This window comes from Macrobrachium nipponense, chromosome 30 (assembly GCF_015104395.2).
Source record: "Macrobrachium nipponense isolate FS-2020 chromosome 30, ASM1510439v2, whole genome shotgun sequence".
In the NCBI taxonomy this organism is placed as follows: domain Eukaryota; kingdom Metazoa; phylum Arthropoda; class Malacostraca; order Decapoda; family Palaemonidae; genus Macrobrachium; species Macrobrachium nipponense.
In genome coordinates this window covers 25,694,364-25,712,010 of record NC_087218.1, presented here as the reverse complement: position 1 = coordinate 25,712,010, position 17,647 = coordinate 25,694,364, and the positions used below count along the sequence as shown (strand labels likewise).

Genomic DNA, 17,647 nt, shown 5'->3' with positions numbered 1-17,647 from the left:
CAGATTTTACCTTGTAGCATACCACCTATGATTAGTGTCATAGTAAGGTAAACATGTTCTACTGATGGTCTTGAAAATAATTTCAACTTTAGTTTGGCAGTGTCTCTATACTAGTTTTTTTTATTTTATTTTTTTTTTTTTTACATTTGATGCAAATTCATCAGAGTTAAAAAAGCAGCATATGCATACGTATAGGGTGTGAAGGATGTATTTTGAATCTCTTGTATGGGTCAGAAATGCTTAAAACACTGGAGAGTGTAATGGAGAGGACAGAACTGAAAATCATGATAAGCAAAACAGTTATTATGATGACTGGAAAGGATGTGAAGGAAAATGGACAATCAGGAAAGCAGGCATCCTGTAGATGCTGCAAAAGAGGTGTGAAGGTGCAAAGGTGAACTTGAAAACAGAAATTGCTGGTGACACAGAAGATTCTTAGTATTGCTAAACGTCAATCGAGTAAGAGACTTTGCACATGAGATGCAAATGAAGAGAGTTAGGATGATCTGTGGTGAGGTGGAATGACAGGGCTTAGATGTCGAAAATTTTTGTTACCTTAGGGACACACTGGTCAAAGCACATATGTAAAGGGAACTATAAAAATGAATAGCACTGGAATGGATGAAGTGGGAAAAGCTTATAGGCTACTGTTAAATAAGAATGATGGATCCTGTTAGTATATACAGCAAAAATTTATTCTTGTATATGGCCTGTAGCTACAATTCTAGGCAACAAAAGACAGACACTTAAAAAAAATGGAGCAGATTTTGGAAAATTGTAATTGCAAAATATTGACACACACTGATATCATACTAAATATTAGAAAACTATGAAAAGATCTGGTATCTAGATCAAGATGTTCTGGGCTTGTAATTAGAAGGTGCGAGAAGAAATCTGCCGGGGGGAAATAACAGATATTGAAGTAATTAAAGTACGTATCAGGACAAAGACCATTTAGGAAGGCCTAGGAAATCATGAAAATAGGGCACAGTTGAAGACCTGCACTAGATAAGAATTCTGGCTGAAAGTGCACGAGGTGAAGACCTTGGTATCAAAAGTTAGTGATGATTAAAGTTATATTTTTCAGTGTTAGTTTTTCTATAACCAGGATAGATTTTCCAGGCCTTTTGATTATTTTCCTTGGTTCGTTTTTATTTCCTTCCTTGTTTGAAATGCCCAAGTTAATGAACTATCATAGGCATGATACAGAATAATTACTTCCGTTCATAGTTTGGCGGAGAAAATTAAGCAAATCTTGGGTTTTATTAATTCCATGAGAGCAATTGATTGAGTAACAAGTATAGTATGTTTTTGCACGATAAAAGAAGGCCATGATGAAATTCACCGAGCACATTTCTTCAGTGTTAGGGTATGTATCTGCTTCAGAGCATGCAAGTTCATTGTAACAGTGAAATGATAATTACTAATTTGTTGTGAGAACTCAACTGAGATAAGTACAAAAAAAAGTACGTTATCTCCCCTGATATGTACAACCATACAATGCTACACATTTACGGTAATTTTCAGTTCGTTTCAGGGCAATGGTGATCTTAGTAATTCAATAATATTCATTTAAAACCTAATGATAGACTGTACATTGTAAGAGACAGCAGACAATATCAAGGGTTTGGTTGGTTAGCACGAATTCAGAGGTTCACACAAGGCCTCTTATTCATTGCAACACCATATCTTTAGGCAAGGGACCAGGCGAACATAACGCTGGTTTAACCTACACTACCCACCACTCAGATGATGGAAAACATTGATAATTTTGTAACTGATATGTGATTTATTCGAAAAGAAATTGCTTGACAAAAATATGGATAAAACTGGTATCTGTGCATGGGTCCATTCAAGGTTAAATACTCGTATGTCACTTTGTAAAAAGTTAATTAAGATAGTTGAAAACCAGTAGGTAATGAGTTTGGTGTGTATTTTAATATTCCTTTTATTTGTGCTGAAGACTTGTGGCTTTCCATTATATACATATTTTAATCCCTTAAATAATAGTGACCACACAGCCACTCACTAAAGGTATTACAGTGGAATTAACCCGACAAAATTCTTTTAGTGATCATAACTGGATAGTTTAGCAGAATGAAACTAACATGCAGTCATTTAGAACTACAAGTATTTAGACTAAATATTAAGAAATGTTCTTTGCTCCCAAAGATGCAAGTTTCAAACATGAACGAGAGAGAGAAGGTATCAATCTAACAATAGAACAAGTTTTTTTTTTTTTTATTAGAAATAGACCAAACAATTGCCAACTGTCTAGATTTTTATACGATATGCGAATAGGGTTTATCTAATAAAGTTAAAGCAAATGACTGTAACCATAAGATATTTTCTATAAGTCATATCCTTCAAATTGCGAGGACGATCTAGTAACGTGAAATAAAATCATGACACATTAAGCGCAAGTCCGTGCCATCAACCGAACGACTAGTCTTCACAGAAAACGAGAATTCTACTTTGTTTTGTTTTGGTGGCAGCTTCCCCGTTACCTTGGAAACTCGAAAACAACCATGCTGACGTACACCGTCGCAAGCCAAAGTCTCAGACTCTCAGGTGAAGTCAGTTGTCGCTGGTGTTGCACGACAATCGGGTGACAGCCATTGATTGTTGAAATATTGTTGAAATGGTCCCTACAATGACTTTCATGAGTTGCTCAGTTCAAACTCGTGAACGCTTTCAATATAACGAGAATGCGTTGCCATGAAGCATGACCGAGAACAGCGAAGCTGTGCTAAGGGAGAAACACTCCTGTCCCTCCAATGTAGACGACGAAGATTCGGTTTTCTCAAGTTCTCAACAGACTATTCTCGAGGAAGTGTTTACTTCAGATTACAATATCACGGAAGAAGGTGAGAAAATAGATTAGGAGGAATTTTGTTCCAGCCTGATTAAATTTATCGTGATAGTACCTAGTTAAGGTAGAACGTACTGTTGTATCGGTGGGCCAGTCTGATGACATAGCCTAAATGTGACGTATCCCCCGTTTAATAGGATATGGTTATGATACACTTGTCATGATTAGGTATAGGCTATCTCTTTATAGGTTTGCGGAGCCTAGCCTGTCCTAGACTACTCCTAGGATAGCCTAGGTAATTGTCAGCCTTGTTGGACTTCAACCCAACCCAAGTATGGTGTTCAAACATAGCCTAGCCTAATAGTATGCCTGGACGATGTACAAGTATGTAGATTAACATGAAATCTCCCTTTTTTATATATTACTAATCTCGCAGCATTGGAAACACTATCTTTGCGCATTAAGAAAATTTGGAAGGGCGTGAGTGAATTCACAATGACTTGTCAAATATGAGCTACTGTTGTTGAAGAAACTGTCTATGTTAAAGTGTGTGTATATTAGCCAATTAATTACCCATTATCAGAGATAGTTCACTTATTTGGTAATAATTAACTCCCCTGATAATATAATTATCATTGTATAAACAGTAAACTGATGCATAAGAGTGTTATTTTTTAGAAATCACTGAAATTTTTTAGTAATTTAGCAGTAATTTTTTGAGTTATGTAGCAGAATTAATATTTTTTACCACTTGATAGACATTTTACATTCAATTTAAGTAGACTTTTCATGACTGCTGAACTTGACCTTAGAAGACTAAATGTATACTATCTGATTCTCAGGATAATGTCACAAGGCTTTGTTATTTCATTGTTTTGAATGAATTTGACACTCATTTTTAAGATGGACATCATACGTTCAGTAAATAATTAAATTCAGCTATGTTTTCTTATTGCGTTTGTATATGCTATAGTATATTTGAAATTTTTAGTGCATGGCTACAAGTGCATACAGGCATCAAGAATCATAAAGGCCTGATAGTTCTCATTCAAGAATCATATAAGCCTGATAGTTCTCCATTATATATTTTACTATACTAGCTGATTTAAATAATGTTATTATTTTTTTTCAATTATTTGTGAGATCTCCCATGAAAATTACCTAAATCTCTCCTCAGTTCATCTTATTAGTGTAGCATTGGCTCACATATAGGTATGCTGAAGTGGTTGAACATTTTTCCTTTAGCTACTTGTGAAAAGAATATGGAGAAACAACATTTGTGAGAGGCATGCCATGTTGGAACCAGTATAATTGGGGATTTATTTTTTAGTAAACTTCTATATTTTAAGCAAATATAGAAGCAAATGTAGATTAGTATGTAGGAATGACAAACATGACATTATTTTGAGAATTATTCACCTTTATATGATGTGTATGAATGTTTGATTATTGGAAAGTAAATTTAGAGGATTTTAGTTAGACCATATTATTAGAATTTTATTGCATATCCAGTAGAGTGTATCTTGTGATATCCAGTAAAGAGTATCTTCTTATGTAGAAATTATTTTGTCATTGATTAACAAATTATTTTCTTTATCTGAAAAATTGGAATGTAATGCATCACACTTGAGTTGTACCTTTCCATCAGGATACTGTACTATAGGGATGCATGTGCTCATAAACTGAAGGCTTTGGTGTATGCTTAGTTTTTGATGTTTATAACTTTGGTGTATAGTCAGGTATGCTTTTTTTTAAAGCAATTTTTGTATGTAGGGACATTTCCACATACTATGCCAACATGCTAATTAGTTCATGTGTTTTCCTAAGAGTTGCAAGATTTATGGGGGATTTTGTGTATTGACTATCCCGATCTAAAGTATCTATACAGTAATGCCTCAGTCTTAAGCGATTAGAGTGGCGCAAATTCACAATAACTTAAACTTTTAGTTGGAACTTAACTATCGTATGCGAGTTTTTCACAAACATGCGAATTCAAACGCAACATTTTTGAGAAATACGGGAAAAGTTCATTTTTATGTAATTTATAGGTTTTCAAAAATGAAATGTCATGAAATAATAAAAATAATAATTCTCTCTCTCTCTCTCTCTCTCTTCTCTCTCTCTCTCTCTCTCTCTCTCTCTCAATTTTACCGAGATGAGAGAATTTTTATGGTACAAGTGCGTAGTTAGTACTATGTTTATTAATATTTTAAAATATTAATATTATAAATAATAATAATGATAATGATAATATAAGTGTAATTAAAAAGATTGTATGCGATAGTATTTTAAAGAAATGAAATAACCTTTCCATTTCATCTTTTAAGTAAGGACAACTCTTCTCTCTCTTACTGAGATGAGAGAAGTTTTATAGTATGTGTTTGTTTATTAATATTTTCAAGTAGTATTAAGATTAATCAGATTAAATTATCATAATAATAATAATAATATAACTGTAATTAAAAAATGGTATGAAAATAACCTTTCCCTCAGAGCTGCCAAATATGTCAAGTTAATGAGACAGGTGGGGGAGTGCTGCTGATTAGCAGGTCAATGATTTTTACATAATTCTCTCCTCTCTCTACCTCATTCGTAGTTAGCGGTTGATCATTTTAAATTGATCTAATTTTACCTCTGCCATCTAGAAATGTAAATGCACTGTTTTAAAACAGACACATACCTAAGAGTTGCAATGGTCCAAATAAAATGCACTGTTTGTTCATGAAAAGAAGTTTCAACAAGAGTAAGAGACAATAAAGAATTTCTTAAAATTGAGGCTGAGAAAACTTCTAAAAATAGATTGGTTGGAAAGGGGAAAGAAGAGAGAAATAGTATGTATGTAATCTTCACACACTCCTATATTTTTACCAACCATTTATGTCTTTGTTAAGGGTAATGTTTTAAGCAAACTTTTAAATGAAATTGCAGTAACTTTAATTTCATTTAAAAGTTAGCTTAATACTTTGGGAACATGATTAGAGTTATATTTAGGGATGAAACTCTACAAGTAAGCATTTATTAGCATTTAGAGACCGTGCCAAACTTGCTCAAAAATTCCCCTTGTGCGAGGAGGTCTGGAACCTAACCTCGCTCAAGTTCGGGGTGTTATTGTACTGTATTTCCCTTCATAGTTTAAATGCTTGCTTTTAGAAATTCAGTATCCTCGGCCTACCTTTGGAAGGTGCCTACAGCAATAGTGGGCATCATGACCAAGTGGTGCCTACTGTCCATCCATTTGTAAGCAAAATAGTTACCAGCAGCAACTGCTGGAGTAAGAAAAAACACATTCCTCAAAACTTGATATAACTTGCCACTAACCTCCAAAGCAGAAATTATAAAAATATACTCAGAATCCCCTTAGAATAAAAAATCATAGACCTAAAATTACCATGATCAATCTCTCTTGAATATGTTTGTTTAATCATACTTTTTAGAAAAACATTTATTATTTTAAACATATTTTGTACCATAAAGCTTATCAGTTATCGTTCACTCTTATCTCTATAAAATCAGACTTCTATACAACGCAGAAAATTTAAGACACATGTAAAGATCTGTTTTTGCTTGTGCTGAGTCTATCCATTCTTCAGTTAAGTGAATTTTTTGAGTAACAAATATCGGTTGTTTGTTCATGAAATATGAGATCTTGTTTATTCTTTTAATGGTCTTTAAACTGTATATTGTTTAGGAATTCCCCCAAAATTCAAAGATAGATGATTTTTGTACACCTCATTTTATATTGGGGCTTGACCCTTGTTTAATCTTTAGGAACCACGTAACAGAGGAGTAGTAGTGAATTACAGAAATTTCAAATTTCATCTCGAATCTCACTAGATAGTACTGGACGGAAATATTGCTCTCACCACATTGTATGCATTGCCCTACTCGAATTTACTAAGAGGTGGTAAGTTCAGTATATATATAACAGTGAAGTTGATGCATTATCTCCCATATGGCCCATACAGGTGGCAGCTGACTGGATAAACAAAGAAAAAAGTATCGTCAAGTGGATGTGGGTACTACTGCCAGGGGTCTGGTTGGTATCTTGTTCTAATTAAATTTCAGCCTCGAGTAGTATCATATATAGCTGTGTGTATTGCAGTATATTCTATGTAATGTATACTCAAGTTCTAAAAGATCGTGACTGCTGCTTTTGAGTTCATAGATCTTAGGCACTGGGATATTTAGTAAGAAAAAGAATTTGATCCTATTAAGACTTGTGTGGAGCCTTCTGGCAGTTGAAGGCACCATTAAGGAAAATGTGCCAGCCATGGTAATAGACAGTTCCATAATGGCTCTCGATACACTAAAATACAAATTACTTCGTTCAGACAATGTAGGTGTACAGATGTGGGTAAATTCGATAGCTATGAATATTGTTAATGTACAGTGAAGAAAACTTATAAGAGTACTTAATCAACAAGGCTTTTGTTAAAAGGACAATACTTAAACATTTTAACCATGCTTGATAGTTTTCACCACTGTGGGGTTGCAGGTTTTAAAGAACGAAGACTGTCATTAGGCACAAGATTAGATTGTAGGATGGAAAATGTAACGTAGAGAACGTCACTATAATCGCCAGAACACAATAATTTTGTTTTTACGTTTTTGATATATATATATATATATATATATATATATATATATATATATATATATATATGTATTGTATATATGTATATATGTGTATATATGTATATATATATATATATATATATATATATATATGTGTGTGTGTGTGTGTGTGTGTGGGTGTGTGTGTGTATGTATGTAGTATGATGTATAGTATGTATATTATATATATATAATTTCTTTTTTTTATCGTGGCATAATTAGAAAATCTGGCAATAGATGCTGGTCTCTTGCCGTTTTTTCCAGTTACGCCATAGGTCTTGGTGACAGTACAGATATTGATTACATCGAGTACCTTCAGTGGCTTCCTATATAATGAAGTTACAGGTGTCCGTTAGGCTTATGGAGGCCTTTCCTCAGCCACGTATGATAACTGAAATCCGTGTGTGTGTAAGAGAGGAAGAGCTTATGTGCTCATTGTAGCTAATAATCATTCTTCGTGCAAGAAATGCCTTAGTGCAGTTTGGTTGTTTTCATTTGTATATATACGTCTTTTAGGTTTGTCAGGTTCACTGACAATATGTATTCATTGTGTTTTGCCACATATATGTTTATACATCATTACTCTTGCATGATATATATATATATATATATATATATAAATATATATGTGTGTGTGTATGTGTATATACGTATATATATATACACACACACACACACACACATATATATATATATTATATATATATATTATATTATATATATATATATATAATAAATGTCTAATTTAGTAACTTAGTTACTAGGGGATGTGTGCCAATCATGTATTCTGGGCATTATACACACACACACACACACACATATATATATATATATATTATATATATATATATATATATATATATATATATTATATATATTATATATATATATATTATATTTGTTAGTTATTGTATTTTTGGGGCAACACTACGATTCATTTTGGTTGGTTGATTTTATATTCGTTTACCAAGTTGGCATATTTTTCTCACTCATTCTAAAATTTCTCTCAGAAGGGAAGTAAAGTGGGTTTATATACCTTCTTTTGGGGCTTATGGAACGGCTTGGAGAAAAAAGCTCCCACTTTGATTATTTCGGTGACCAATTACTGAGAGCGGGTAATGTCTTGCGAGAACGAGTTTTGGCGTAAATAAGTCTGAATTGTTAGTGATCAATGCTTCCTGTGGGTATAAAGGTAATTTTTGGCTTTCGAAAAATAGTAATTATGATTATGATTTTTTTTATTTTTCCTTTGCTTAGGTTATCAGACTCACTCTCTCTCTCTCTCATCTCTCTCTCTCGCTCTCCTCTCATCTCTCTCTCTCTCTCTCCTCTCTCTCTCTCTCTCTCTCTCTCCTCTCTATATATATATATATATATATATATATATATATATATACACACACGTATATAATATACATGTATAATTTCTCTCTGTATGTAATATATATATATATAATATATATATATATATATATATATATATATATATATATATGTGTGTGTGTCTATATATATAATTTTGTGTCAGCTTCTTACTATGGTAAAACATCTGCTATTTGCGTTATATTAAAAAGAATAAATAGAGTTGAATATAATTTTCTTCGCTGTGTATGTTCGTTATCTGTAAAATTCACAAAAATGTCCCTCAATCATTTATGGCATTATTTTATAAAGGGAAAGTTCATCGGACGTTCTTAGACTGAAAGCTTTGAAGTCCTTAATTTTAAAAATTTGATCCGGTCGATTTTCCCCCATTGCTAATTCCATCTAATCATCGAGAAGATTAATAGTTATTGGCAAAAGGTAATGGCAGATTAGGGGTTAGGTCAACTGCTCTTAATAGCCCTCTTTTGCGGGGCCATGTATCCCCCGGTCTCGTTTGCGGTCCCTTACCCCCCCCCCCCCCCCACCCCCCCCCCCCCCCCCCCCCCCCCCCCCGCCCCCCCCCCCCCACCCCCCCCCGCCCTCCCCCCCTTCCCAGACTATACAACCTCGTATCAGTTATTGACCAGATTCCTGCAAATTTTTTCCCTGACATTTTTACTCTATAAATCAGGGGGAGTATTTTTGTATATAACGACTGAATTAGTGTTTGCGTGGTTTGAATAAAATTTTTTTTTTTATAGAGTCACTGAGCCGTGTTGTGATTCGACGACAGAGGGAGGCTCTTTTCTTATAAACGGAAGTAAACTCCCCTTCCCCCTTTAACCAATCACTGACGTGTATCCCGAATAATGTTGCGTGAGGTGGATTTTTCATGGCCGTCCACTCGATAGAAATAGTTTAGTCATGAAAAGATGCTACTGTTCTTGCTTCCATTACTGTTGGCCTATCGACTCCTATTGACGTTGTTACAGATGCTGTGGTGTATTCACATAATCATAACATAAACTGTTAGCATCCGCATTCGTCAATGGAAACGGGGAAGATGGAACAGTAAATGATTAGCGTGGATGGTGGAAGAATGGAAGAGGTTGATTCGTATAGCCCAATGTGTATTGAGAATTTAAAATATCTTAGTTTCACCAGACCTCTGAGATGATTAACAGCTTTCCTAGGGCTGGCCCGAGGGATTAGATATTTTTACGTGGCTAGGAACCAATTGGTTACCTAGCAACGGGACCTGCAGCTTACTGTGGGATCCGAACCACATCGAGAAATGAGTTTCTATCACCAGAAATAAATTCCTCTGATTTCACGTTGGCAGAGCGGGGAAACGATCCCGGACCCTGAGATTGGTAATCAAGCATGTAACCGACTCGTCCGACGAGGAACTAAAATGCTTTGTAGTAAATTCAACGGATGATGGTAAGACGGGAAAAGAGGCAGGTCGCAAACTTATGTGATGCAAGAAAGGCACTGTGCTCGAAAGACTGGAAAGATAAGTGATTTGTCTGTGGAAGCTAAGGTAAGACTGTTCGAAGGGATTATCGAACCTCATCTATGGAGGTTTAATTTGCCGCGACGAACTGCTCTCTAATATATGCGGTACAGGAAGAATTGATAAGGTGAGAAATACTGAGATGTGTTAGAATGTTAGAGAATAATGAAGAAAGCTAGGAAGTTTTGGCAGCATTGTTGGGAAGGGTTGGTGGGTAGTAACTAGTACTAGATGTTGCAGGTTATAGGTATTATTGTTCTTGTTCAGAATATGAACCCTATTCATATGGAACAAGCCCACAGGGCCATTGACTTGAAATTCAAGCTTCCAAACAATATGTTGTTCATTAGGAATAAGTAAGATGAGGTAAAGAAAAATACAGAAAGAGGGGATCCTACTTATTAAAAAAAAATAAATTTAAGGCAGATAGTATTAAGGTAATAAAGCATTACATTTTCGCTTAAACTTATAAAGTTTCAACTGCACGACATCCTCCGGTAGGCTGTTCCATAGTCCAACATTGTGATAAGTCAAGGACCTCTGGAACTGAAAAGTTCGACAGCGAGGAAAACATTTATTGCATATTTGTACTACTGCTGTTCAGCAAATCTGGTTGCTCTCGGCAGATAAAGGGAGTCAGGGATCAATAAATGTGAATTTGAAAGATCTTGTTGAAATACAACTTAGGAAAAAGTGACAGACAAGAGAGCGTTCGTCGATGGTCCAAGTCATAATTGCTACTCTTAGGATACAGAAACCTACTACCATGAACCGCTCTAAGAGATAAATCTCTGGCAGAAGCAGACATCCAAACAGAACAGTATTCTAGTAAATGAAGTACAAATGACCTAAAACCATAAAACAGGTGGTATTGGTTTTATCACTGTTATAAATATGTGTATGAGGCCTTACGAACAATACCCAACTTTCGTGCGGCATTTGCTGAAACTTTCGTTAGATGTTTCTCAAAAGTTAGATGCGAGTCAAATGTTACACCTAGAAAAGTTAAAGCTTTAGACTCATTCAGCAATGTTCCGTCCACCTGAAAGGGAGGATCAGTTGGGAGATCTGTACAAGAGTTGTTAATCAATAGTGTTTTCGTTTTACTGGAGTTCAGCCTCATACTCCATCGACTACGCTATTCCCTGATCTGGTATAGCTATTGTGATTATTACTTTGTTTCCTAGACTGTGAGACATAAACTGGGTGATTGCCATTGTCTAGGAAAATCATTTCTCTTCAATATTCTGGGATTGGGGGTGTGGGGAACGATTACCTTTGTATTTTCAAGTTGAGCAAGTGTGTAAGGCCGGAATTAGTAATTTTTAAGAAAATGTTAGCAAAAAATGACTTTCCAGCACTCATACCCATACTAGTAATAGAATAAAATAAAATTTAGGCCAGAGGCCAAACACTGGAACCTATGAGGTCATTCAGGCTGAAAGGGAGATCGACAGCAAGTCCTGAAAGGTGTATCACGAGAAGAATTTCACAGTTGGACTTGAAACAATTGTTAGGAGAGAGTGGAAAGTCTGATGGAGTAAAGAGAATATGAATGGAGGTACGGTAAAATGAGTGGAAGAGATTGCAGCTATGGGCCTCAGGGATGCTACAAAGACCCGTAAGTAATGTCTACTACAGTGTACCACTTGAAGTGCACTGATGACATTATCCTCCTACGGGACATCCTAGCTGTGACGCCTGGGAGCATGGTATTTGAACAATCTCTCCCTTCAGTGCATTTTCCGAGTTCTCAGCTTTCAGAACTGTGGTTCTTGTGACTTGCATGAAAGTAACACGTGTTGAAATTAAGTCGGCGGCCGTTTGTGTAGCAGAGAACGAACCTTTAGCAAGTGGTGGATAATCGTAGGAAGCACGGGTTAGGACTGCCAATTATTATTATGGTTATTGTTATTTCAGTAGATGAAACCTAACCTGTGCTCATGGAACAAGCACACACGGACCATTGACTTGAAATTCAAGCTTTCAAAGAATGTTGTTTTCAACCTCCCACTGCAGACCCCACGCTGCAGCAGTAATTGATAATGAAACAGAGCCGGTGATTTTTCATTTCCCAGGGGGAGACGCAACCCGCATCCGAGTGGTATACCACGACACTAACCACTAAATCAGCGGACCAGCTAAGCTGTCTTGTATTCAACTTGTTTGTTTCCATAAGGGGGTAGTGCCGTCAGTATTATTTAAGGTTCTTTGCAGCGTGCCTTGGGCCCCTAGCTGCAACCACTTTCATACCTTTAACTGTACCTCCTTTCATATTATCTTCCTTCATCTTACTTTCCACCCTCTCCTAACAATTGATTCGTAGTGCAACTGCGAGGTTTTCCTCCTGTTACACTTTTCAAACCTTTTACTGTCAATTTCCATTTCAGTGCTGAATGACCTCATAGGTCCCAGTGCTTTGTCGGGCCTAAATTCTCTCTCTCTCTCTCTCTCTCTCTCTCTCTCTCTATATATATATATATATATATATATATATATATATCATATATATGTATATATATATATAGATAAATATATATATATATATATATCTATATATATATATATATAATCAGGTTCAACATGTTTGTGAAGTATGTGCGATGAGGTGCCGACTTGTGTTTATGACTTTTTTATGACTCGCTTTTCCCCTGCTTTGACTGAAGTGGCTTGTATTGATTTCCTCCCAATGATGATGGTTTGGGAGATAAGCGTCGTTTAGTAATACGTGGCTGATGAGAGGCGCACGTGGTCGGGTAATATGAGATAAGTCTTCTCCCCTGGACCTATTGGAGATCAGCACGTGGCCTGTGCGTTCCCCTCTTTATTGAGTGGATTATTTTTCTATCTCCGTTCTCACGATTATCCTTTAGAATAGTCGCGTGTTCTCATTAGCGGAGAGGTAGTAGGAATGTGGTATCTTTTTTTTTTTTTTTTTTTTTTTTTATAGCTTGGGAAAGGAGGTTGGGTAGTACATTTTTGCTTTAATAGCTTCCGTAATATGGCGTATGGATTTTATGGAGCCTATAGATTTTTCTCCCACGTATTGCTATTATGAATTTTATAAAGTTATATAGGTTCTGTGGCCTTGATAATTTTGCAATGATTTAAAACTTCTCTCGAGTTTCATAGACTTTATAGGGTGTCTGTAATCATTTCGGGGTATGATGCGAGAGTTTTATTGGCTTTTGTAGATTTATATCGATAATTTACGTATGATTTTTATGTAAGAAATAGATTAAATTTTATTGGTATGTAGGGTCTTCAGAAAGTTTTTTTCCTCCAGATTTTCATTCAGTAACGTTATACATATTATCATATGTATTTTGTGTAAGCGAATATTTTATCTCCATGAGAAGGTTGTTAAAATTTGTATGCAATTTCCCTTGATAATATTGAGATTATTTCATCGTTGTCGTTTTTGAAGGAGTATAAAAATATTTCTAATCATGCGAAGGTTTTTTTTTCATAACGTATGAAGATCAGTGATGATCTCGTAGATTACCTGACCGTAATTACTCCCGACGTTAATCTAGCGTAATCTGGTAAGGGGCAAGGGACAAGGGCTAAAGATACCGACATGGATATACGGAAGGGGAGAAGCGAAGTCCTGTAGGGGAGAGTGTTCTTCTTATCAGAAATTATTGGCACAACAGGATGTTTCATATCGACATGGGAGGATTGAAGAGAAACACACTAAATGCCTCTATTCGTCATTTTGCTTGAATAGCTACGGAAGTCTTCTTGTTTTTACCGTAATATAGTTTTGCTTATATTAAGGTTTGTAAGTCGGAGGTCCCACCCCTCTCTCTCTCTCTCTCGGTATGTTGATCTTGACTATGTTATCTAAAACTAGGCTGTGACATTTATTTTCTTGTAGTATTTATACTTATAAACGCGTCATATACACACTATATTCATCCTGTTAGAATGCAACATTACATTCACTTTATTTTTTTTGTACAATGACTTAAGTTTGTCGATTGCTGTAATTTTACGATCATGAGTAGAGATATTACGGGAATAATTTTGAGATCTTGAAGACAATATGAATTTAATTTAATTTTCTGAGTATTTATATACAGATTCCTAAGTGCATCTCTCTCTCTCTCTCTCTCTCTCTCTCTCTCTCTCTCTCTCTCTCTCTCTCTCTCAGTTGTTGCACTTTTATGGTGTTGCTAATGCACCTGCCACTTTTTGAAGCCTCAGGCACGTCCATGCTGCAGTGAAACAAGTCATAAACGTATGTCGACAACCTATTGCAGATACATTCCAAACAGGTAAAAAAAAAAAAATCTACAAATTAGTCATTGACTTGTATCCAACCTCAAGTTCGCGTGTGTTTGATGTTTTTACTGTTACTGTTGTGTGGACTATTTCTACGACGTTGTGATTGTGGGTACAAAACTCGCCAATATATTTTTTCTTATCGAACGCAGACGGATAGCCAGATTGCATCCTGTATTGCTCTTCAATATATCCAGGAAACACCAAGTCCTATAGTGGATTCACATCAATCGAACATCTGATGTTTAGCCCAGTCCCTTACGACGCTCCTAATTGGCTGTTGATAAGCCAATCACAGGGCTGGAGACTCAGTCTCGAGAGAGAGTTCACATAGGCAGGATGTATGCTCCATCTCTCCTGAGGGATACTTTTGAACGACTTATCCCTTAGGAGAGGTGAAACATACATCCTGCCTATGTGAACTCTCGAGAGACACTGAGAGTTTCAAGCCTTGTCAACAGCCAATCAGGAGCGTCGTAAGGGACTGGCCTAGACATCAGATGCACTGTTGATGTGAATCTACCATAGTATAGTACGGATTAATTGGAACCACGTGTACACCTGCAACCCGCATTTCGTGTCACCGGTTCTATTCATAGGTCCTGTCGATGGTACCAGTTTGTGCAAACATCGGCGACCAATTTACGCAGCTGTTCGGTGTTCCTTATCACCTGTGCCGTAGTAGGGTAAAGGCGCCATGCGTTCAACAATTTAGTTTAGGATACTGACGGAGAGTTGGCAGATGTACTGTTATTATTATTATTATTATTATTATTATTATTATTGAACGAACAGAAAGACCACGTATCTGTCCCAGCAAGATTTCACAACACCAGATGCCCTTTAGTTTAAATGAGGATATAATTGGATTTATTTGCAGGAATCAAATGATAAAATCTGTACCTCCGTGCGCAAAGTGACCTGCGCATGGTTACTCTGCACAGGTTGTAGTCTTGATGTCTAGAATGAAAATCGAAAACCGGTGTCTGGAGTGAAGCGAACCGATCTATAAGTATGACATTTGATATGCAATCAGAATCTGCGTAGAGTAATAACTTAACTTTACTTCCATTCCTGCTGTCTTTCTTCAGTGTTCAGCACCTCTAAATGTTACTTCTTAGCGCAGCTGTGGGTTTCCTCCCAGTCCGCCTTTAGATCTTTGTACTTCATTTATTTCGTGGATCTCCTTTATCTTGCTGTCCAACCGCTCCAACTCCCTCTTTTCATTGCCTTAATCGCCGATTGGCTGAAAGTGTCCCGGCGCTTGGCTGGACAGCTTAAATTTTATATATAAAAAAAATCCAGATCAATGAAATGAGCAATCTTACTTCACAGCAAATGTGGACCGGTACATTCATAAAAGGTTTTGGCTGGCATTTGCTAATCAGACAAAGGGAAAGTCTCGTAAACGAAAAATGAACTTGCGTATTTCAATTTGTTATATAGAAGTCTAGTCTAGTTTGATCATTAATGTCTAATTAATGGAAAGGTCATCTTGAATAGATTTCCGTTTTGAAACCGTATAATTTCCGGTTGGGAGCAGACCATTCAATTTTGTTATTGATTACTGAAAAGGGATTTGTAGCATATATTTATGGCAATGAATGAGGTGAAAGTGACGTCAGTTTGTACCACAAATGACCTTTTAGCTGATAGACCTATTAATAGTTGAGTTAGATGTCCTTCGTGCTTATTGATTTAGGTTTGTCAATTAACTGATAGTTCACTGTTGGTGGCCAAATAGTGAACTATCCAGAAAAGTAATGGAATATGAAATTTAGGGCCAAGACCAAGCTTCGGGACCTGTAAGGTCATTCAGCGCTGAAAGTGAAATTGAGAGTAAAATGTTTGAAAGGTGTAACAGGAGGAAAGCCGCGCATTTGGAGAAGAGTGTGGAAGGTAAAATGGAAGAAAGAGAATATGGACGGAGGTGCAGCAAAAGGAAAGAAACGGGTTGCAGCTAGAGGCAGAAGCGACGCTGAAAAGAACCTTAAATAAGTAAGGCCTATACAGTGCATCACGTGAGGTGCACTAACGCCGCTGCTCTCCTTCGGGGGAATAGTTGATAAGTTAAGTTTTAGATTTCGATGTACGACGGACATTTAAGACACTAAAGTGTTGGCACTTTGTCCACTTTTAGGTTACACCCAAATGGAAACTTTTTAATAGTTCTTAATATTTTGTAGTGACCGTCACATGTTCTTAATATTTTGTAGTGAAGGTCACTTTTGCATTGTCATCGCATCGTTATTTCTTTTGAGTTAATATTCTTTATATTATTTTGTGCTGTTTTGGGATATAAAAAAGCAAAAAGAAAAAATATTCTGGGATGCTGGTGTTTGGGAATATGTTTTGTTGTTGTTATTATTTTTGTTTTTAAGTAGCTTTACATGATCGTCAGGCCACATACCTAGACAAAAAGAAAGAAAACGCTACTCTCTCTCTCTCTCTCTCTCTCTCTCTCTCTCTCTCTCTCTCTCTCTCTGGCATGCAAAGCAGCCCCACTTATGCTTGCAACAAGGTCAAGACTACTAGCAAGTGCTGACTTACTGCGTGTTAACACTAATTTGCAAACCGAGAAGAAGTCTAAGAGGCAGCGTAAGTCCGGTAAGATTATTTTAACAGTAAGTTTTCCGAGCGTCCTCGGTTTTGCTATGCGTCGTTCTTGTGACCTAGTGAAGTGGATTATTGTCCTTTTCTGGTCTGTTGAAGGACACGCGAGCGCTTTCTCTCTCTCTCTCTCTCTCTCTCTCTCTCTCTCTCTCTCTCTCTCTCTCTGTAGATACATTAAATCTTGAAAGTAACTTTATCTGAAAGTAGGCTGTACCTATTATTTTCTTATAATTGTACCTACATAGATCGCCTCTCTCTCTCTCTCTCTCTCTCTCTCTCTCTCTCTCTCTCTCTTCTCTCTCTCTCTCTCTCTCTCTCTCCTCTCTCTCTATATATATATATATATATAGATATATATATATATATATATATATATATATATATATATATATATATATATATATATCTATATATATATATAATAGATATATATATATATA

At 36.1% G+C, this 17,647-nt stretch overlaps 1 protein-coding gene across 2 annotated transcripts in view; it reads left to right on the top strand.

Moving 5' to 3' along the window:
* The first annotated feature begins 2,393 nt into the window (after nt 1–2,393).
* The window catches only part of LOC135202377 (centrosomal protein of 164 kDa-like), an 87,824-nt gene continuing 72,570 nt past the window's right edge, over nt 2,394–17,647 (top strand). For both annotated transcript variants that reach the window (XM_064231741.1, XM_064231740.1), the window contains exon 1: nt 2,394–2,867. In XM_064231741.1, the coding sequence (XP_064087811.1) occupies nt 2,726–2,867 (142 nt within the window). In that variant the 5' untranslated portion in view covers nt 2,394–2,725. The remainder of the gene's footprint in view (nt 2,868–17,647) is intronic.